This window comes from Podarcis muralis, chromosome 2 (assembly GCF_964188315.1).
Source record: "Podarcis muralis chromosome 2, rPodMur119.hap1.1, whole genome shotgun sequence".
NCBI lineage: Eukaryota > Metazoa > Chordata > Lepidosauria > Squamata > Lacertidae > Podarcis > Podarcis muralis.
The window spans coordinates 111,143,463-111,165,956 of NC_135656.1; the positions used below are offsets into that span (position 1 = coordinate 111,143,463).

Here is a 22,494-nt window from a genome sequence, read left to right on the forward strand (position 1 = left end):
GCATTAGAAAATGTTTAGAAGATGGTGAAATATGATGGTGCATTTACTTTTATTTTTATGTTTTTAGGCTTGATGTTATGTTATTAATAACTTTTTCTGTTAGGAGATAGCAAAGTGGGTGAAAATAGAAACAAACCAGAAGCGGAAGTTGAGGGAAACCTGGGAGGGGAGGGAGGGAGAAATATATAGTAAATGTTAAGAATTTGAGATGAATGAAACAGAAAAATGATTTATTTATTTTTAAAGGTGCTGGGAAGTGTAGCTTTTTGGGGTAAACGTCCATTGCCGAATTTCTTTGGCAGACACCATGCACTTTGAATGCGTGGAAAGGATGTGAAAGTTGCACACTGTAAGTTTCTTCCAGTACATGCTGCTGCTTTTCAAAAACCATGAGTCACCCAGAGGGAGGGAAATGCCCACCCTGTGGTTTGAAACTAGAGAAATAAAACTAAGCCTTTTACTCCCTTTTCAGGCAGATGAAATGGCAGACGAGGGTCCAGTCCAGAACCTCTGCGAGGAAACGACATGCCTCATCTGCCTGGAGTATTTCACAGATCCGGTGATCATAGACTGCGGCCACATTTTCTGCCAAAGCTGCATCACCGAGGTTTGGGGGAAATCGGACCAAGATGCTTCTTGCCCCCAGTGCAGGGAACCTTGTCAGCAAAGGAATGTCAGGCCCAACCAGCAACTGGCGAGCATTGTGGAAATAGTCAAGAAATTCAGCCTTCAGATGGCAAAAGGGGCGGAAGCGCTGGGAAGGGTTTGTGAGAGACACCAGGAGCCCCTGAAGCTCTTCTGCGAAGACGACCAAGCCCCCATCTGTGTGGTGTGTGACAAATCCAAGGAGCACAGGGACCACAAAGTGATCCCGAAGGAGGAGGCCTTTGAGGAGTATCAGGTACGGAGCTGTAGGATTGGGGACCAGGCTACCAAGGGATGCTCAGTTATCCTAGGGATGGGGGAAATATTTCAGCCTGAGGGCTGCATTTTTCTCTAGGCGACATTCAGGTGGGGTGTGTGGGTGAGTGTTTGTGTCCCAAACGCTGCTGGTTATTGGGTCCTGAGGCAAAAGGGGACAGAGCAACACTTGAAAATCTAACCTTTTTGCAGTAGGCTCGTTCCTACAAACACTCTCATTGCCATCTCTGTTCGCCATCTAAGTAAGCGGGAAGCATTAGTGGAGTTCAGGGACACATTCTGGCCAGGCAAAAAAGACTTGAGGAGGCTGTGAACTGGAGCTGGCGAATGTTGCAGCCTGGGGAGAGGCCAGATAGTGAGGCCTGCAGCTCCTATCTTGTACAGTGGTACCTCGGTGTATTAACAGTCCTGTTAATGAACTATTTGGACAACAAACTCCACAAAACTGGAAGTAGGTGTTCCAGCTAGTGAACTTTGCCTCGGAAGACGAATGGAAGCCAAACAGTGGAAGGGCGCCAGCAGCGGGAAGCCTCAGTAGGGAAAGCACACCTCAGTTTAAGAACGCTTTGGTTTAAGATGGACTTCCGGAACGAATTAGGTTTGTAGACCGAAGTACCACTGTACTGAGCATTCAGTAGTAGGAATATCTGCAAGAAGTTCCAAGGGAACTTGAAAAATGCACATTTCAACCATCTCCCACCTTTTCCTGCCCCAGGAGCCCAGAGAACTACCAGGGCAGGAGAAGGCTGGAAGGCTGATCTGAGGGCCATAGCTCAACAGTAGAGCTTCTGCTTTGACTGAAGAAGGTCCCAGGTTCATTCCTTAGCATTATTATGTAGGGCTGGGGACAGCCTTTGCCCCAAAACAACTTTCTGTTGGTATAGAATGCAGACCAGAGGTCTGACTCTGTATGAGCCAGCCTTGTGGAAGCATTTGATGTTCCCCAGGTCCCAGCAGTTTCCCGTTTTCTCTAGTCCCAGAATTTATGTTGGGAAACAGATGTTATGCCCACCATTTCTGGGGGTACTCAGCTGTACAGGCACCTTTCCACCCCAAATGTTAAAAGTGTGGCACTTCATGGTGAATACTGCAAGCTTTTTTTTAAAAAAGAAAGAAAGAAAGAAAGAAAGAAAGAAAGAAAGAAAGAAAGAAAGAAAGAAAGAAAGAAAGAAAGAAAAGATAAAAAGAGCAAGTTCTGAATAGGGTTGTGCACCAGCCACAAACTTTGGTTCGTACCCAGTTTAATTTTAGAAAACAGCATGGTTTGGTGCAGAAAATGTGAGAGGGAACTGACTTGGCCCAGGAGCCAAATCCCATACAGATACTCTGTTTTATGCAAACCTGGTGTATGAGAAAACATTTTATCTCTTATACTGTGTCCCCATAATTTTGAGTCCCCTTGTTTCCCCCCATATTTAATCAGAATATTAAATATTAGCTATATAAATATGCATATGTGAACGCTAATTCTAATTCTACATTGAGAACGGAAGTTTCCTAGAAGCTGCATGTAGACTCTTTTCAACCTTCGTGTTCTTGGTTTCCTGAACAGACACGACTGTTACAGTTTATATCTCTGCTGCCAAAACTAACCCAAATGCCTTTTCGGCCACCCCAGGGTAAAATTCTGCATCATCTCGAGTTCCTGAACAAACAGAGAGAAGAAATTCTGTCTTCTAAACTGAATGGGGAGACCGAAAGCCAGAATCTGCTGGTAGGTACAAACCTTCTTGCCTCTCCAGGATTGTTATATTGACAGAGTGAGGCCTTAATTCTGTGGTGAAGCCTATGCTTCACTTGCTCAGCGTCCCAGGTCTGATCATTGGCATTATCAATTAAATGGATAATGGGTTGTAGAGTTGGGAAAGGTCTCTGCTTCAGACCTTGAAGAGCAGGACAGGCTAAAACTGGTAGGGCTGTCTAGGGGCGAATGTAGTCCTTGACTCCAAAAATGTCCAGCCATGCCAGCATTAATCCTTTAAGAATGAACCCCACAAAGCCAGTCTTCCTCCTTCTCGTCACTTCCTCACGGCCCTACTATTAGGCAGAGTGAGGTGGCCAAGGCAGGCTGAAGATGCCAGCAAATAGAGAGCAGCAGCAGGAGCTAATAGATCAGTAATAGGTGAGCAGCAGGAAAATACTGAGGACTGAGCCAAGCAAAGAGGCCGTGTCCTGCTAAGCCAGCCTGCCTGCCTCCCTCAGCTGTGACTGAACTTCTGAAGTAAACATCAACTTCCCTGCTTGCGCACATGGAATCAAGGGGATATCTCAATGTCTTTGTCTGGCCATGACTCTCTCCTTGCAGAAGCAGACAGACATGGAGAGGCAGAAAATCATGGCTGATTTTCAGCAGTCACACCAGTTTCTGGAAGAACAAGAGTGCCTCCTGCTGGCTCAACTGAAGGAACTGGACGATGAGATTAAATCCTGGGAGGACAAACATATTGCAAAACTCTCTGAGGAAATGTCCTCTATTGACGACCTTATTAAGGAGCTGGAGGAGAAGCAGAAACAGCCAGCAACTGAATTCTTGCAGGTAAGAGTACGACAAAATAGTCCAGGTTGTCCTTCAGGGAAGGGTTGTACCCTCAATCACTCTGTCTGTTGGTTTATAAAAGTATTCATAGTAGGGATATCACTGGCCACACATTTTGTTCAAAACTGTGATTTGGAGCTTCAACAAACTAGTCGTGATTCAGGTTGACCAATCTGAAGGCTTCCCTGTTCTGCTTCCGCGTCCTGGTCTCCTTCCTTCCCCAGCTTCAATACTTGGTAATTTTAAAACATCTCTTACTCCCCATCCTCCCATTTGATAGAAGTGGATGAAATTTGTAGGCAAAGCTGCTCCTGCAGTATGGATGAAGCCTGCCAAATTACAATGGATCCAGGGAGTTTTTGTGCTAGCACTGGCAATGGCACCAGCAACACTGGCCAGTTGAGTTCTCCCTCTACCCAGTTCTAACATACCCGCGCTGTTGTGTATAAACAGTATACATCATGAGCGGTAGCAAGTTGACATCTGCTCTCAGGCTGGTGGCACCAGTGGTGGGAGCCACCAGCAGAGCATAGCCTGGGATCACTTGCAGTTGGCAGAAGATCCCAGGTGTGCCATCTGTCTGCATTTCAGGAAGAAGCATAACCGGGGGGTGTTCTGGGGCAGAGAGCTCCCCTCTCAGTCTCAAGCTAGGATTGCCATGTTTCCTGGAAATCATGGACATGCCCTCTTTTGGGGGGCCTACATGCCCATCCAGGGGGGTTTTCAAATTTAGAAACAAATGTCTGGGCTTTTGCAGTTTTTTAATCAAGCAGCTGGAGGAGAAACAGAAGCCGCCAGTGACTGAATTCTTGCAGGTGAGCGATGGTGCAATGAAACAGTCCAGGTTGTCCTTTGAGGAAGGGCTGTTCATTGGTCTATAGAAGTCTATACAGTGGTACCTCGGGTTACATACACTTCAGGTTACAGACTCTGCTAACCCAGAAATAGTACCTCGGGTTAAGAACTTTGCTTCAGGATGAGAACAGAAATCGCGTGGCAGCAGGAGGAGGCCCCATTAGCTAAAGTGGTGCTTCAGGTTAAGAACAGTTTCAGGTTAAGAACGGACCTCTGGAACAAATTAAGTACGTAACCAGAGGTACCACTGTAGAAGTATTTACAGTAGGCATGTGCACTTCAGCATTTGGTTGATATATAAAGAAAAGGGGAAAGTAATAAACTGCTGGAGGGAACTGGTGCAAGGGACTGAATTTCTCTCGTTCTGTCTCTTCCATCTAGAATATGAGAAGCATCCTGGAAAGGTATGTGGGTTTGTTATGAATACGTATGAAAATGAATAATATTAATTTCCTTGCTCAGAGGTAAGGGATAATTTGATTTGGGCTATACTTTTATGTGAACCAATCTACTTCACAGTTTACAGACCAATAAGCAGATCAGAAAACAGTTACCAATCTGATTGCACACTTTTACAAATGTTGTGATGCATTTTTTATCCAAAACTGTGTATCTCGTGTGGTGAAATTTACAAAAAGCACATTGGGGGATGCATAGACCAGCATACAAAAATGGATAGGATTTTTTTTGGAGGGGTGCATATAAAATGCATATTTTAGAAAGAAGTGATGATATTTCTTCATCTACTGTATACTTCATATCATAGCAGAGTTGTTGGTGGTGGTGGTGGATTATTAGATTTCTTACTTGCTCTCCACTGTCAGGTTCCAGGGCAGCTTGTGAATTAAAATACAATATTAAAAATAGTTAAAACAAATTACAATCCAAGAAAACAGGGTGGGTCCTAGAATACATCTCCTAGATGACAAAGGCCAGGGTAAAGAGAGGCTCTTATTAGTTACTTGTGTGCAAACATAATTTGTTGGAGAAAATATTCATTAAGGTTGTGCTCCAGATTCAGCTGGATCCTCTACCAAATTGGGCCAATTTATACCCTGTTCTGATCAGGAAGAAGCAACGACAAATCACAACTTAGTTAACCAGGTGTTTCTGACCCAGCTGTAACTTTTAACATGGTATGGTATGCAATGTGTGTGTCAAAATTTCAGACAGATAGTTTGAAAATATTTCTGCATCTTAACTGTAAAGTTTGGTTTTTAAAAAAATAAAAGAGAGGTAAAATAGATTACGGATTGATCATTTATATGTAAATGTTATATAAAAAATGTTTATGTAAATTTACACTTTATACTCTCCACCCCCTTATACATCATTTTCTAGTTTGTAATAGGTCTTTGTAATGGTCCCAGGGCAGACAATACCATTAGTTGCTATCACAGGGCTCATCCACACTTCTGCCTTTCCTGTGATTTCTAAGCAAAGGTCTCAGAGGCTTTTATTTTGTCCCGCCGCTTTTCCTGGGAAAACCTGCTGCTTATCACAGAATTGGAAGAAACATAAATCTGCAGAAAACCCAATAAATGTTTGCTTCTATTCAGCTGTCAATCCACAGAAAACCCAACTGACCTTGGTTCTGATTCAGTGGGGACTTTCTTGGGAAAACCAGAGGGAATGAAAGACAAACCTATCATGGACGAGCCCTTGGTATCTTCCTGCTGTTTCCACTTTTCTCCTTCATTCTGATGACTGAATTAAGATTGACTTGAGAATGACCTGATGGAGCACAATAAACCTCACTTGCTTCTTCCTAGGTGTAATGAAAATGAAAATAAAAATAAAACCATGAATGCAATAGTTTTTCCTCCTGGATTAAAAGAGCAAATAGATAAATTCTCTAAAATGCATCCTTTTTTGGAGAAGACGACCAAGAAATTCAAAGGTAACAAACATTATTGTGTGGTTTTATAGATGTGGGATAGATGATGACAGATAGATAGATAGATGATAGATAGATAGATAGATAGATTGATAGATAGATGATAGATAGATAGATAGATAGATAGATAGATAGATAGATAGATATCAATATAGTTGCATGCCATGCCAATTTCCAAACGGTGAATATTCCAGGGGTCCCAGGCTGCTTCCCCCAGGTTTGAGTTTCCTATTGGCAAATGAGGCACAGCAAAGACTGTGGTGTCTTTAGGATATATGGTTTATTTACACATACAGTGGTACCTTGGGTTAAGTACTTAATACGTTCTGGAGGTCTGTTCTTAACCTGAAACTGTTCTTAACCTGAGGTACCGCTTTAGCTAATGGGGCCTCCCAGTGCTGCCGCACTGCCAGAGCACGATTTCTGTTCTCATCCTGAAGCAAAGTTCTTAACCCGAGGTACTATTTCTGGGTTAGTGGAGTCTGTAACCTGAAGCATCTGTAACCTGAAGCGTATGTAACCCAAGGTACCACTGTATATACAATCTGAGCCTACAATTGAGCGGTTCACAGCACAGACACCCCAAGACAATCTTATTTTCCCATAGCCACAGCCTTGGATTCAAAACAGGAATCAAGCATCGTGCTCTGATTCTCTCTATGGCTTGCTGGGATTCAGCCGTCGGAAACAGTCTTCAGGCAGCAATCACTGAAATGGCAATTCATGTTGAAAATGTACATTTTGGCAAATTGTTATTAAAATAGCTCAAAAAAAGGAAAAGTTCAACCATTTTCTTCAAAAAGGTCAATAACTTTTGTGTCCAGACTTTCACTTTTTGAAATATGGCAACCCTACCACAAGGAAAACCAAAGAAGTTATGTCCCAATCAAAGCAGGAAAATTTAGTTTGACATATCTGCTCAGTGCATCAGGGTCTGGTTTTAAATTTCTCCCTCTTAACTTTAAAAGAGAATGGGAACCATTTACAACATATATGAGGAGGCAACATAAAGAAATGGACTCATTGGCAGGGTTTGAGTAAACACTCACAACTCTATACAATGAAAAATAAGACTATATGTATTGAGAAAATTTGGGGAAAACAATACGCAGGGTGAACAATATGGAAATAAAACAAAACGGGAGTATGAGGGAAGTCCAGGGGAGGAGGGTCAAAATAAGAAAAATTGTTAAAGATATATTGTTAGAAGTGGTATACATGGAAAAAACAATAGAAATGATTTAAATAAATAAAATAAATAAATTTCTCCCTCTTCTTCATAACAGAGTCCCTGGAAGAAGTACAGAATAAGGGTAATATTCTGGGATTGAATGAGATGGGAGGATTTTGAAGGGAGGGGGTGCTTGGGTAAGAACAAGAAGGGTTATTTGTGCTAATGGCAAGGGTTCACATCTGACAAGCAAGCAAATATTGGTGCATTCTGCATAGCCCTTATTGAAATTCTCTTCAATATCAAGGATTCTTCTTGAAAAAAAGTTAAAGAGCCTCTTCTGCATCTCATGTTATTAACAACTTGTAGGGCAGTGACATCTAGATCAAGGGAAGTAATAGTGCCACTGTATTCTGCTCTGGTCAGACCTCACCTGGAGTACTGTGTCCAGTTCTGGGCACCACAGTTCAAGAAGGACACTGACAAACTGGAATGTGTCCAGAGGAGGGCAACCAAAATGGTCAAAGGCCTGGAAACGATGCCTTATGAGGAATGGCTAAGGGAGCTGGGCATGTTTAGCCTGGAGAAGAGGAGGTTAAGGGGTGATATGATAGCCATGTTCAAATATATAAAAGGATGTCACATAGAGGAGGGAGAAAGGTTGTTTTCTGCTGCTCCAGAGAAGCGGACACGGAGCAATGGATCCAAACTACAAGAAAGAAGATTCCACCTAAACATTAGGAAGAACTTCCTGACAGTAAGAGCTGTTCGACAGTGGAATTTGCTGCCAAGGAGTGTGGTGGAGTCTCCTTCTTTGGAGGTCTTTACGCAGAGGCTTGACAACCATATGTCAGGAGTGCTCTGATGGTGTTTCCTGCTTGGCAGGGGGTTGGACTCGATGGCCCTTGTGGTCTCTTCCAACTCTATGATTCTATGATTCTATGACTGTGCCCCAGCAGTCTTCAGAGCTAAGGCCCACATTCTCTCATTTTCAGATTGTCGTTTGTTCCAATTTATCACCAAAGAGCAGGTTTTCCCTGAGAAAGTGGGGAGGCAAAGTCAAAACCGCTCAGAGCCATGCCTAGGAAGCACAGGGCAAGCACAAAATCACCCAGATGTATCCTTTCTAGGCATGGGACAAATGGAAGTGTTGACAAGCCTTTAGTTGAGCATTTATTAAGGGCACCTCACAAGCAATCAAATTTCTTCTTGTTGCAGCTGACTCGTTGCTACTCTCCTCAAGGACAGAGAGCGTGCAACAAGATGAAGAGAGAAGTTGCTTAAGAAAACTCCAGAGGGTATCATCAGGTACATTGCTTTGTTACTTACTTATAGGGGGTTTTGTGTGTAAATGAGAGAGAGAGAGAGAGAGAGAGAGAGAGAGAGAGAGAGAGAGAGAGAGAGACTTAGTGAGGGGACATATATGTGTCTGTGGGTTGGATATACCGTATTTTTCGCCAGTGGCGTAGCGTGGGGGATGCAGGGGGGGCCGACCGCACCGGGCGCAACATCTGGGGGTTAGGGGGCGCAAATCCACGGGCTAGGGGGTGCAAATCCACGGGCTAGGGGGCGCAAATTACTTACCTTGCCCTGGGTGCTGACAACCCACGCTACGCCACTGTTTTTCGCTCTATAGGACACACTTTTTCCCCTCCAAAAATTAAGTGGAAGTGTGTGTGTGTCCTATGGAGCGAATGCAGGTCCTTGGCTTCAGCGATAGCAACGCAAAGCCTCCAAAGCACAGAGGGAGCGCTCCCTCCGCGCTCCAGAGGCTTCGCGTTGCTTTCGCTGAAGCCTGGAGAGCGAGGGGGGTCGGCGCGCACCGACCCCTCTCACTCTCCAGGCTTCAGGGATAGCTGCCTGAAGCCTCCGGAGTGCAGCGGGAATGTGGGAGAGAGAGAGAGCTGCGCAGCGCCCCTTCAGCGAAGCAGGAGGAGAAATGGAAGGGGCTCCATTTCTCCTGCCGCTTCGCTAAAGGGGCGCTGCGCAGAGAGGGGGAGAATTTTTTTGTTGTTGTTCTCCCCCTCTAAAACAAGGTGCGTCCTATGGTCGGGTGCGTCCTATAGAGCGGAAAATACGGTAGAAGGAAAATGCTAGAAAAATATATTTGCAGGTTGCTGGTAAGCAGAGGCACCAAGGTCTGCCCAACATGGGGGAGGGGGTGCCTCGTTGCATGCTCATGATGTCAGAAGTGCAACACACATGTGTGATGTCACGTAAGTCAAGAGGAGGCCCGGTGGGGCCCTCCGCCATTTTGGGGAGGCCTGGTGGGGCCTGCCAACACCACAGGGAAGCCCATCAGGGCTGCCGCCGTGGCCCAGCCTCTCAAGACTGGGAGGGTCAGCCCCATCCCCACAGATGGGGAGCTGAGGTGTCCTCATTCCCATAGAGTTGGTGCTTGCGCTGGTATGAAGCCTTGAGTCATACCTGGCATCAGAGGCATCAGAGCCAGTGCTCATGCTCCTTTTCTCCTGCCCACCCCACCACTTGTAGGCAGTGGTGGAGGAACCCCCTCTGGCACCCGGGGCGGGACGCCGAGGGGTGGGGCGAAGCGTCCGGTGGTGCACGTACGGCATCCCATACAGACACCCGTATGGATGGCGTGAGAGAGCGGCAACTCGTACTGACGCTGTGCGAGCAGCGCCCATACTGACTATGCATGCCCTCGGCCGCTCTACAGCTGGAGGGAGGCAGGGGTCATCTTGTCACACACACACCCAGAGTGACACCCGGGGCGGCCCTCTTAGAATCGTCCTACGCTCCTGTAGGACCCTGGTAGGGACACATGCCTGACTGGCATGTTCTCTCCCTCCTGGTCAGTTGTTCAGGAGCTTCGAAAGCTTTCTCCAGCCTGAACATCACAGCTACTGATACCAAGAGGCATCAGCACAGACACAATCCTGCAGAGTATTTGCAGTTCGCGTAACAGAACTCAGTAGCTCAGCATTTTGGCTAATCTACGTTTATTTACATATAATACACTCGGAGCATTCTGAAGGAGCTCCTTCCTCTTTCTCATCAGACAGCAAAGAGAGAAAGAACAAAGGACAGTAGTCCCACTCCACGGAATACAGTAATATAAACACCCTGTCTCCATCACTTCCCACTCTGTGGAGTGAAAACATACGCCGCCGTGTGATAGACAACAATCTCATGACTGCAAACACAGAGCAAGAATCCTAACAGGCCGGCCCCCTCCGCCCCCCACTTTGTACGCCCCTGCTTGTAGGACACCTGTCCTTCCCCATAGCAGCTTCTGAGGTCTCCCACAGCTGCACATGTGGTCACTTCCTGCCCTGTGCCCTGTGCCCTGTGCCCTGTGGCCACATGTGCCCTGCACATGTGGCCACTTCCTGCCCTGTGCCTTTCCTCCCACTACCCACCCCCAACCCTTCACAACACCCGACAACACTTGGCTGTTGTCAGGGCAAAATTCAGTGGGAAGAACCCTGAACTATTTTCCCCAGTATTGCTTCAGTTGGTCCCCGATCGCGTCCCTAAACCAACCAGAGCAGAACTGTTTGCGTCTTAGTTGAGCATTTCTTAAGGATGCCCCCAACCAGTTATGTTGCTTGCTGCTGCTGCTGCTGCTGCAGGTGATTCCTTCCAGCCCTCCTTGAGGTCAGCAAGCATGAGGGAAGGGGACGCCAGGACAGGGAGGCAGGGGAGCAGCTTGGGAGCACTCCGGAGAGTGTCATCAGGTATGTTGCTTTGTGACTTTTGATTTTTTGTGTTTGTGAGACAAATAAAGGGGGGAATATTTCTTTGCTTTCGCCCACCCATTTTCTTTCTTTCTAAGAAACCTTCCGTCCTGTCCCTCTGTTTCCCCGACTTTCATTTCCCTCTTCCCTCTGGTCTTCCTTCCTTTTCCCCTTCCCAGCCCAAGGGCTCTTCCCCCCTCCCATCAACAGATATGTGGGGTATGTGGTTCAACCCTATCTGGGCCTGCTCAGACGTAAGATCTCCAGAGTAGAATGTGGTTTGTTGTGGTGGTTGTTTAGTCATTTTGTTGTTCAGTCGTGTCCGAATCTTTGTGACCCCATGGACCAGAGCACGCCAGCACTCCTGTCTTCCACTGCCTCCTGCAGTTTGGTGAAACTCATGTTTGTAGCTTCGAGAACACTGTCCAACCATCTCGTCCTCTGTCGTCCCCTTCTCCTTGTGCCCTCCATCTTTCCCAACATCAGGGTCTTTTCCAGGGAGTCTTCTCTTCTCGTGAGGTGGCCAAGGTATTGGAGCCTCAGCTTCAGGATCTGTCCTTCCAGTGAGCACTCAGGGCTGATTTCCTTCAGAATGGATAGGTTTGATCTTCTTGTAGTCCATGGGACTCTCAAGAGTCTCCTCCAGCACCATAATTCAAAAGCATCAATTCTTTGGCGATCAGCCTTCTTTATGGTCCAGCTCTTACTTCCGTACAACACTACAGGGAAAACCATAGCTTTAACTATACAGACCTTTGTTGGCAAGGTGATGTCTCTGCTTTTTAAGATGCTGTCTAGGTTTATCATCGCTTTTCTCCCAAGAAGCAGGCGTCTTTTAATTTCGTGGCTGCTGTCACCATCTGCAATGATCATGGAGCCCAAGAAAGTAAAATCTCTCACTGCCTCCATGTCTTCCCCTTCTATTTGCCAGGAGGTGATGGGACCAGTGGCCATGATCTTCGTTTTTTTGATGTTGAGCTTCAGACCATATTTTGCGCTCTCCTCTTTCACCCTCATTAAAAGGTTCTTTACAAGGCTTCAATACAAAGTCCCTCTCTCTCTCTCTCTCTCTCTCTCTCTCTCTCTCTCTTGGGTGCAGTCCTTTAAGCGCAAGAAAACTTGTAAAAGGAGGACACCTGTACTTTGCTTGTGGCAATTTCCAAGGTCCTTTCCTGATGGGCATGCAGTCCACATCTTGGTCACTTCCTTGAATTTCCCGCGTTGTGCCTTGCCTCCTCACACCTTGCCTTTAACAACACTTTGCTGTTTTCAACGTAAAATTCTCTTAGGCAGGACCTCCTGGGAGGAACATCAGTGTTGCTTTGGTTGATCCCTGATCATTTCCCTCAGTCAACTGTTATGTGTCTTACTTGGCCATTTCTTAAAGATGTACCCAACTAATCATGTTCCTTGCTGCTGCAGTTGGCTCTGTCATGCCCTCCTCAACACCAGAGAGCATACAACAAGGTGAAATGTGCATCATGAGGGAGAAGAGCAACTCGGGAAGACTTGGGAAGATAGAATCAGGTACGCTGCTTGGAGACATTCCCCCCCCCCCTATTTGTGTGTGAGAGAGAATGTGTGCGGGAGATTTTGCAGTCAAATCTACAGTAATAATGCACATACTTACTAATTAGCATGTGAAGGAGTTAAGACCATAGAGCTGTCTTGCTGATAGGCCACAGACCATAGAAATGTAATTGGTAGAGAGGGCAGTGGGTGGTGTCATTTCCCCTTCTCTCCTGAGGGGGAAGAAGCCAATAAATATTTCCTGTTCCTTCTCTCTCTCTCTCTTCCTCCGACCAAGAATGGACGCAGACATGCCTCCACTTGCTCCAAATTCTGGTGCATGCCTGAAGCTGTTTTTTTTTGTTGTTGTTGTTTTTGTAAATACAAGTATTATCTTTAATGCCTGAAGCTGTTTGTTTTTTAAAAATACAAGTATTATCTTTAATGCTGTTGCTGCTAAGGATGATTATATGTTTTAAACTTACTTTTCAGTCTGTGGCCTGTTTTTTGTTGTTGTTTTTTTGTTCTTTTTTATAAACAGGGGAAGCAAAGGAGGAGATCACCCTAACGGCTAATTCCTATGATTTGAATTAAACTGCCTAAATTGGGATTTAAACTCTGCTCAGCCCCACCCTTTATAAGCAGACAATAAGCTGATTCTTTTGTTTGTTAACTCACACACATGTGTCTGTGGAGGGATAAAATATAGTTAATATATTCCCACACTTACCTAATAAAAACCCATCAGAGAGCATAAGGGAGGTTGAGCCATTCCCTCCCTCTTTTTTAAACTCTCTCCTGCTCCTTTTTCTTCTCTTCCCTCCCTCCCTCCCTCCCTCCCTCCCTCCTTCCTTCCTTCCTTCCTTCCTTCCTTCCTTCCTTCCTTCCTTCTTCACAGCTCCAGAGGCTGTTCACCCCTCCCACCAGCAGATGGAGATACACAGAGCAATCCCACCTGGGTCTGCCCAGACATAGGTTCTGTGGAGTTCAGAAGGATTCATTTCCAAGCTAGCAAGTGTAGGAATGCAGTCTCCAACTTAGATCCTTGGGCAAGTCATTGCCCTCTGAGCCTGAAAGTATATGCAAATTGTGATGTCAGCCTCCTTCGAAATTAGCAGTCCTCCGAATTTTGCAGCACAGTTCTCCAAGGATGCAATGTGTAAAAAAAGGTAAAGGACCCCTGACAGTTAAGTCCAGTCGCAAACAACTCTGGGTTGCGGCATTCATCTCACTTTACAGGCCGAGGGACAGGTTTTTTCCAGGTCATGTGGCCAGCATGACTAGGCTGCTTCTGGTGCAATGTAACACCAAAACCAGAGTACAGAAGCGCACAGAAGCGCTGTTTAACTTCCTGCCAGAGCTGTACCTATTTATCTACTTGCACTTTGGGGCATGCTTTCAAACTGCTAGGTTGGCAGGAGCTGAGACCAGGCAATGGGAGCTCACCGCGTCGTAGGAATTCAAACCGCTGAGCTTCTGATAGGGAGGCTCAAGAGGCTCAGTGGTTTAGACCACAGCGCCGCCCGCGTCCCTAGGTGTACGAACATGCAAAAAAAAAAAGTGTTAGGAGAAATTCGCACTAGCAACACAGATGGATTTTCATGAGTACTTAAAAAAAAAAAGAATTAAACTCTCTCCTGCTCCTTTTTCTTCTCATGCCTCTTCCCTCTGGTCCTCCTTCCTCCCTTCCTCCCTCCCTTCCTTCCTTCCTTCCTTCCTTCCTTCCTTCCTTCCTTCCTTCTTCACAGCTCCAGAGGCTGTTCACCCCTTCCACCAGCAGATGGAGATACACAGGACAATCCCACCTGGGTCTGCCCAGACATAGGTTCTATGGAGTTCGGAAGGATTCATTTCCAAGCTAGCAAGTGTAGGAATGCAGTCTCCAGCTTCGTTCCTTGGGCAAGTCACTGCCCTCTGAGCCTCACCACCTTAACGAAATCCATAAGCTCCACTCTGACTAAGGATGGGGAGAAATTCAGGTCAATTCACACTGAAAGGTGAATCATACCTAATTCACACTTCCTGAAAGTATATGCAAATTGCGATGTCAGCCTCCTCCAAATTTTGCAGCACGGTTCTCCAAGAATGCAACGTGTACAAACATACAAAAAAATGTGTTAGGAGAAATTCGCACTAGCAACGCGGATGGATTTTCATGAGTGCTTTAAAAATAAATCCCTTCGAAATTTGCACTCCTCCAAATTTTGCAGCGCAGTTCTCCAAGGATGTAATGTGTACAAACATGCAAAAAAAAAAAAAGTGTTAGCGTTAGCTAGCAACATAGATGGATTTTCATGAGTACTTAAAAAAAGAAAATAATTTGCAAAGCAATGTGAAAATGTGGAGAACTGAATTCAGGAGTAGAAAACATAAACCAAAAATTGGTAATTTGCCATTTCCTAGCCCTGACTCCCACCCACCCCTCCAAACTGTAGCCAGCCTATAACCCCCTCAGTAGCTTCCTAAACACAAAAAAACTATTGTTGTTGTTTAGTCATTTAGTCGTGTCTGACTCTTCGTGACCCCATTGACCAGAGCACGCCAGGCACTCCTGTCTTCCACTGCCTCCCACAGTTTGGTCAAACTCATGTTGGTAGCTTTGACAACACTGTCCAACCATCTCGTCCTCTGTCGTCCCCTTCCCCTTGTGCCCTCCATCTTTCCCAACATCAGGGTCTTTTCCAGGGAGTCTTCTCTTCTCATGAGGTGGCCAAAGTATTGGAGCCTCAGCTTCAGGATCTGTCCTTCCAGTGAGCACTCAGGGCTGATTTCCTTCAGAATGGAGAGGTTTGATCTTCTTGCAGTCCATGGGACTCTCAAGAATCTCCTCCAGCAAAAAAACCTGGAGCAGGAACCGGCAAGCCACTCCAGTATCCCTGCCAAGAAAACTCCATGGACAAAGACAACAGGCATATAAAAAAAACTATAGGGTATTCAAAAAGACACATGCACCTTGCCCTATAATTCAAACACTGACCCGGCTCCCTCTTTCTCTGTGTGTGAATCTCTCTCTCTTACAGTGAATATAGTTTTGGATCCAGAAACAGCAAATCACTACCTCATTCTCTCTGAAGATGGGAAGAGTGTGAGGTGTGGAGGGGAAAGGCAAAATCTGCCCGACAGCCGAAAGAGATTTGATCCGAAGACCTACGTGCTGGGTAGCGAGAGATTCCGTGCAGTAAGAAAATGGTGGGAGGTGGAAGTTGGGGGAGAGAAAAATGCCACGTGGGCCGTGGGGGTGGCACGCGAGTCCACCCCAAGGAAGGGACAGGTCAGGCTTCAACCCAGTGTAGGAATCTGGGCTGTCGGAAAAGCCATGGTTGGCTCATTGTATGGACTTTGGGCTTTTACTGCCCCTGAGCGGACCCCTTTGGTGTTGAATCACGAGCTCAGGAAGATCCGGGTGACCCTGGACTACGAAAAGGGTTCTGTGGGATTTTTTGATGTTGAAGGAGATGTCTTGATCTTCACTTTCCCGGAAGCGTCCTTCTTTGGGGAGGAAATCCGGCCCTTTTTCTTGGTCGGGCAAGGAGCTGAACTGAGCTGCTGAATCTCCTCACAGCCTCCTCCCCAATCACCCCCAATGCCCCGAAAAAGAGGAGTTGTTTTTGCACTTCCCGTGCAGCTGCATGAGATTGGCATGTGGGAAAAACAGTGCTTTTAACAATGGTCTGGCAGGCAGAAATCCAACAGGCTAAGCCTCTTCTAATATGAAAATACAGTTAAGGGAAAAGCTTCATCACGACTGTATTCCCTCTCATATTATATTATGGCAGCCATGTTTTGTTATGGTCCTGTGGCAGCCATTTTGTTACTGGTACCGACAGCACTCCCTCAAAACTTGAAATGTGCCCTCGTCCAAAATAAGTGGGCACCCGCTGGTCTACAATATCAATTCTGTACTGTACTGAGCGTTTTGCATCAATAAACCATCTCCTTGTTTTCAGTTGCAGTGTTTATTTTGTGGTCCTTATCCCTGACTATGTTCCACCTACTGAGGTGAAAATCTGAGCCTACAGTAGCAACCTAAAGAGAAAATGTCTGCCCTCCTAAGCAGAGAACAGAATTCATGGAGAATTAGGGTATGAATGGCTATGTATTTTCCCTGCCTGTTAGTCTGAATACCAGATGGCGGGAACAAAGAGTGCTTTTGAACCCTGGGCTTCCAGAACATGGTTGGCCAGTGTGAGAATGCAATATTGGGCCAGATGGTCTTTTGACTTGATCCACCATCCCCCCCCCACACAACGTTTTTCACACACACAAAGCTATGCCACCCCACAGAGTTGCCACTGCAGACCACCTGAATGAAGCTCATAGACCTTTGACGGTCCACAGACGCACTCTGGGAACCCTTGGTCTAGAATCCTAGAAGCCATCTCTGATTATAACAGGTGTGCAGGCTACTCCTGGTTTGGCAACATGTGTATCCTCTGTTCCACAAGGACAAAATTTATCAACTCCACAGTTATTGCACACCTGGCCTTGAGATGAGAGGTAAAGCGATGCATTTAGCATGGACAGTGCCATGTCGCTAGCTCTACTCATTCACAGCCATTCCAACATGCTTCCATGTTTAGAACAGAAATAGCTCCAATTCCTTCCTCCTCCTCCTCCAGGCACTCAAACCTACACACAGTGATCAACACAGAATTCTTCCCTTGTAGATCACCAATACATGAGCTAAAAGCAAAACAATGTGCTATTGTGAGGTTGCCCAAGGTGGGCACATGGCCTGTTCTGTAATGACTCATTGACATATGTTCTTCTTCTTTGGCGATCACTCGTAGCTGAGTAAGATTGTCTTCTATGAACACGGCCTTAACAGTGAGTCCATAATTGACCGTGGAGATCAATTCTGGATCCATACATCCTTCCACAGTGGAGACATTGGTTTCCAGGCGGGAGTTGATCACAGTGAGGGTTTGCCAAGCATGCCTTCCTCTTAGCATGTTTCTCCCTTTCATCCTGAGTTTGAGCATCTTCAAAGTCCATGACACCTTTGGTAAAGGCTGTTCTCCAATTGCAGCGCTTGCAGGCCAGTGTTTCCCAGTTGTCGGTATTTATACCACATTTTTAAAGATTTGCCTTGAGAGAGTCTTTAAACCTCTTTTGTAGACCACTAGCATTCCGCTTTCCATTTTTAAGTTCGGAATAGAGTAGTTGCTTTGGAAGACAATAATCAGGCAACTGCACAACATGACCAGTCCAACGAAGTAGATGTTGAAGAATCATTGCTTCGACACTGCTGATCTTTGCTTCTTCCAGTACACTGGTATTAGTTTGCCTGTCTTCCCAAGTGATGTGTAAAAAAAATTGGAGACCCCATTGATGGGATCTTTCAAGGAGTTGGAGTTGGACATTGACATATGTGTGATGGCCGGAATGTAATGTTCCCACATTTTCCCTTTATGTAAAAGGGTTTTGGAAGCTGGAACAGACCAAAGGTATATAGTTGCAAATTGAACGAGCAAATTGTATCAAAAATATGGGAAGCATATGACAGGGGGAGAGGGGAGAGGCTTGTCAGCACCAGCTCATTTAAGCACTTAATTAGATTTCATCATGCAGATAGCCAAATGTTTCCCTCTTCTGCAATAATGATTGCCTTTGTATGGCAGACAAGATGCACGGGTCCACAACAAATGCGCCATGAGCAGGGTAGGACTAGAACCAACTTAGATCCAACTTAGATCCTTGGGCAAGTCATTGCCCTCTGAGCCTGAAAGTATATGCAAATTGTGATGTCAGCCTCCTTCGAAATTAGCAGTCCTCCGAATTTTGCAGCACAGTTCTCCAAGGATGCAATGTGTAAAAAAAGGTAAAGGACCCCTGACAGTTAAGTCCAGTCGCAAACAACTCTGGGTTGCGGCATTCATCTCACTTTACAGGCCGAGGGACAGGTTTTTTCCAGGTCATGTGGCCAGCATGACTAGGCTGCTTCTGGTGCAATGTAACACCAAAACCAGAGTACAGAAGCGCACAGAAGCGCTGTTTAACTTCCTGCCAGAGCTGTACCTATTTATCTACTTGCACTTTGGGGCATGCTTTCAAACTGCTAGGTTGGCAGGAGCTGAGACCAGGCAATGGGAGCTCACCGCGTCGTAGGAATTCAAACCGCTGAGCTTCTGATAGGGAGGCTCAAGAGGCTCAGTGGTTTAGACCACAGCGCCGCCCGCGTCCCTAGGTGTACGAACATGCAAAAAAAAAAGTGTTAGGAGAAATTCGCACTAGCAACACAGATGGATTTTCATGAGTACTTAAAAAAAAAAAGAATTAAACTCTCTCCTGCTCCTTTTTCTTCTCATGCCTCTTCCCTCTGGTCCTCCTTCCTCCCTTCCTCCCTCCCTTCCTTCCTTCCTTCCTTCCTTCCTTCCTTCCTTCCTTCCTTCCTTCCTTCCTTCTTCACAGCTCCAGAGGCTGTTCACCCCTTCCACCAGCAGATGGAGATACACAGGACAATCCCACCTGGGTCTGCCCAGACATAGGTTCTATGGAGTTCGGAAGGATTCATTTCCAAGCTAGCAAGTGTAGGAATGCAGTCTCCAGCTTCGTTCCTTGGGCAAGTCACTGCCCTCTGAGCCTCACCACCTTAACGAAATCCATAAGCTCCACTCTGACTAAGGATGGGGAGAAATTCAGGTCAATTCACACTGAAAGGTGAATCATACCTAATTCACACTTCCTGAAAGTATATGCAAATTGCGATGTCAGCCTCCTCCAAATTTTGCAGCACGGTTCTCCAAGAATGCAACGTGTACAAACATACAAAAAAATGTGTTAGGAGAAATTCGCACTAGCAACGCGGATGGATTTTCATGAGTGCTTTAAAAATAAATCCCTTCGAAATTTGCACTCCTCCAAATTTTGCAGCGCAGTTCTCCAAGGATGTAATGTGTACAAACATGCAAAAAAAAAAAAGTGTTAGCGTTAGCTAGCAACATAGATGGATTTTCATGAGTACTTAAAAAAAGAAAATAATTTGCAAAGCAATGTGAAAATGTGGAGAACTGAATTCAGGAGTAGAAAACATAAACCAAAAATTGGTAATTTGCCATTTCCTAGCCCTGACTCCCACCCACCCCTCCAAACTGTAGCCAGCCTATAACCCCCTCAGTAGCTTCCTAAACACAAAAAAACTATTGTTGTTGTTTAGTCATTTAGTCGTGTCTGACTCTTCGTGACCCCATTGACCAGAGCACGCCAGGCACTCCTGTCTTCCACTGCCTCCCACAGTTTGGTCAAACTCATGTTGGTAGCTTTGACAACACTGTCCAACCATCTCGTCCTCTGTCGTCCCCTTCCCCTTGTGCCCTCCATCTTTCCCAACATCAGGGTCTTTTCCAGGGAGTCTTCTCTTCTCATGAGGTGGCCAAAGTATTGGAGCCTCAGCTTCAGGATCTGTCCTTCCAGTGAGCACTCAGGGCTGATTTCCTTCAGAATGGAGAGGTTTGATCTTCTTGCAGTCCATGGGACTCTCAAGAATCTCCTCCAGCAAAAAAACCTGGAGCAGGAACCGGCAAGCCACTCCAGTATCCCTGCCAAGAAAACTCCATGGACAAAGACAACAGGCATATAAAAAAAACTATAGGGTATTCAAAAAGACACATGCACCTTGCCCTATAATTCAAACACTGACCCGGCTCCCTCTTTCTCTGTGTGTGAATCTCTCTCTCTTACAGTGAATATAGTTTTGGATCCAGAAACAGCAAATCACTACCTCATTCTCTCTGAAGATGGGAAGAGTGTGAGGTGTGGAGGGGAAAGGCAAAATCTGCCCGACAGCCGAAAGAGATTTGATCCGAAGACCTACGTGCTGGGTAGCGAGAGATTCCGTGCAGTAAGAAAATGGTGGGAGGTGGAAGTTGGGGGAGAGAAAAATGCCACGTGGGCCGTGGGGGTGGCACGCGAGTCCACCCCAAGGAAGGGACAGGTCAGGCTTCAACCCAGTGTAGGAATCTGGGCTGTCGGAAAAGCCATGGTTGGCTCATTGTATGGACTTTGGGCTTTTACTGCCCCTGAGCGGACCCCTTTGGTGTTGAATCACGAGCTCAGGAAGATCCGGGTGACCCTGGACTACGAAAAGGGTTCTGTGGGATTTTTTGATGTTGAAGGAGATGTCTTGATCTTCACTTTCCCGGAAGCGTCCTTCTTTGGGGAGGAAATCCGGCCCTTTTTCTTGGTCGGGCAAGGAGCTGAACTGAGCTGCTGAATCTCCTCACAGCCTCCTCCCCAATCACCCCCAATGCCCCGAAAAAGAGGAGTTGTTTTTGCACTTCCCGTGCAGCTGCATGAGATTGGCATGTGGGAAAAACAGTGCTTTTAACAATGGTCTGGCAGGCAGAAATCCAACAGGCTAAGCCTCTTCTAATATGAAAATACAGTTAAGGGAAAAGCTTCATCACGACTGTATTCCCTCTCATATTATATTATGGCAGCCATGTTTTGTTATGGTCCTGTGGCAGCCATTTTGTTACTGGTACCGACAGCACTCCCTCAAAACTTGAAATGTGCCCTCGTCCAAAATAAGTGGGCACCCGCTGGTCTACAATATCAATTCTGTACTGTACTGAGCGTTTTGCATCAATAAACCATCTCCTTGTTTTCAGTTGCAGTGTTTATTTTGTGGTCCTTATCCCTGACTATGTTCCACCTACTGAGGTGAAAATCTGAGCCTACAGTAGCAACCTAAAGAGAAAATGTCCGCCCTCCTAAGCAGAGAACAGAATTCATGGAGAATTAGGGTATGAATGGCTATGTATTTTCCCTGCCTGTTAGTCTGAATACCAGATGGCGGGAACAAAGAGTGCTTTTGAACCCTGGGCTTCCAGAACATGGTTGGCCAGTGTGAGAATGCAATATTGGGCCAGATGGTCTTTTGACTTGATCCACCATCCCCCCCCCACACAACGTTTTTCACACACACAAAGCTATGCCACCCCACAGAGTTGCCACTGCAGACCACCTGAATGAAGCTCATAGACCTTTGACGGTCCACAGACGCACTCTGGGAACCCTTGGTCTAGAATCCTAGAAGCCATCTCTGATTATAACAGGTGTGCAGGCTACTCCTGGTTTGGCAACATGTGTATCCTCTGTTCCACAAGGACAAAATTTATCAACTCCACAGTTATTGCACACCTGGCCTTGAGATGAGAGGTAAAGCGATGCATTTAGCATGGACAGTGCCATGTCGCTAGCTCTACTCATTCACAGCCATTCCAACATGCTTCCATGTTTAGAACAGAAATAGCTCCAATTCCTTCCTCCTCCTCCTCCAGGCACTCAAACCTACACACAGTGATCAACACAGAATTCTTCCCTTGTAGATCACCAATACATGAGCTAAAAGCAAAACAATGTGCTATTGTGAGGTTGCCCAAGGTGGGCACATGGCCTGTTCTGTAATGACTCATTGACATATGTTCTTCTTCTTTGGCGATCACTCGTAGCTGAGTAAGATTGTCTTCTATGAACACGGCCTTAACAGTGAGTCCATAATTGACCGTGGAGATCAATTCTGGATCCATACATCCTTCCACAGTGGAGACATTGGTTTCCAGGCGGGAGTTGATCACAGTGAGGGTTTGCCAAGCATGCCTTCCTCTTAGCATGTTTCTCCCTTTCATCCTGAGTTTGAGCATCTTCAAAGTCCATGACACCTTTGGTAAAGGCTGTTCTCCAATTGCAGCGCTTGCAGGCCAGTGTTTCCCAGTTGTCGGTATTTATACCACATTTTTAAAGATTTGCCTTGAGAGAGTCTTTAAACCTCTTTTGTAGACCACTAGCATTCCGCTTTCCATTTTTAAGTTCGGAATAGAGTAGTTGCTTTGGAAGACAATAATCAGGCAACTGCACAACATGACCAGTCCAACGAAGTAGATGTTGAAGAATCATTGCTTCG

General features: G+C 46.0%; 2 protein-coding genes across 2 annotated transcripts; both read left to right on the plus strand.

Moving 5' to 3' along the window:
* Positions 1-466: 466 nt before the first annotated feature.
* LOC114592045 (zinc finger protein RFP-like) lies at positions 467-16,536 on the plus strand. The gene is made up of 10 exons (XM_077921854.1): positions 467-901; positions 2,540-2,635; positions 3,227-3,457; positions 4,694-4,716; positions 6,085-6,212; positions 7,496-7,522; positions 8,599-8,688; positions 10,977-11,081; positions 12,504-12,608; positions 15,611-16,536. Exons 1-10 carry the CDS (start codon positions 482-484, stop codon positions 16,138-16,140), a joined length of 1,755 nt encoding a protein of 584 aa, XP_077777980.1. The 5' UTR covers positions 467-481; the 3' UTR covers positions 16,141-16,536.
* Positions 16,537-18,242: 1,706 nt separating this feature from the next.
* Positions 18,243-21,198, plus strand: LOC144326761 (butyrophilin subfamily 1 member A1-like). The gene is made up of 2 exons (XM_077923544.1): positions 18,243-18,251; positions 20,182-21,198. Exons 1-2 carry the CDS (start codon positions 18,243-18,245, stop codon positions 20,800-20,802), a joined length of 630 nt encoding a protein of 209 aa, XP_077779670.1. The 3' UTR covers positions 20,803-21,198.
* The last annotated feature ends 1,296 nt before the right edge of the window (positions 21,199-22,494 follow it).

What these genes read in the sequence shown, in the direction of transcription:
- LOC114592045 (XM_077921854.1), top strand. Translation starts at nt 482, where the DNA reads ATGGCAGACGAGGGTCCAGTCCAGAACCTCTGCGAGGAAACGACATGC. An exon ending in CCGAAAGCCAGAATCTGCTG is followed by an intron (nt 2,636 to 3,226) that starts GTAGGTACAAAC and finishes CTCTCCTTGCAG; the next exon opens with AAGCAGACAGACATGGAGAG. An exon ending in ACTCCAGAGGGTATCATCAG is followed by an intron (nt 8,689 to 10,976) that starts GTACATTGCTTT and finishes CTGCTGCTGCAG; the next exon opens with GTGATTCCTTCCAGCCCTCC.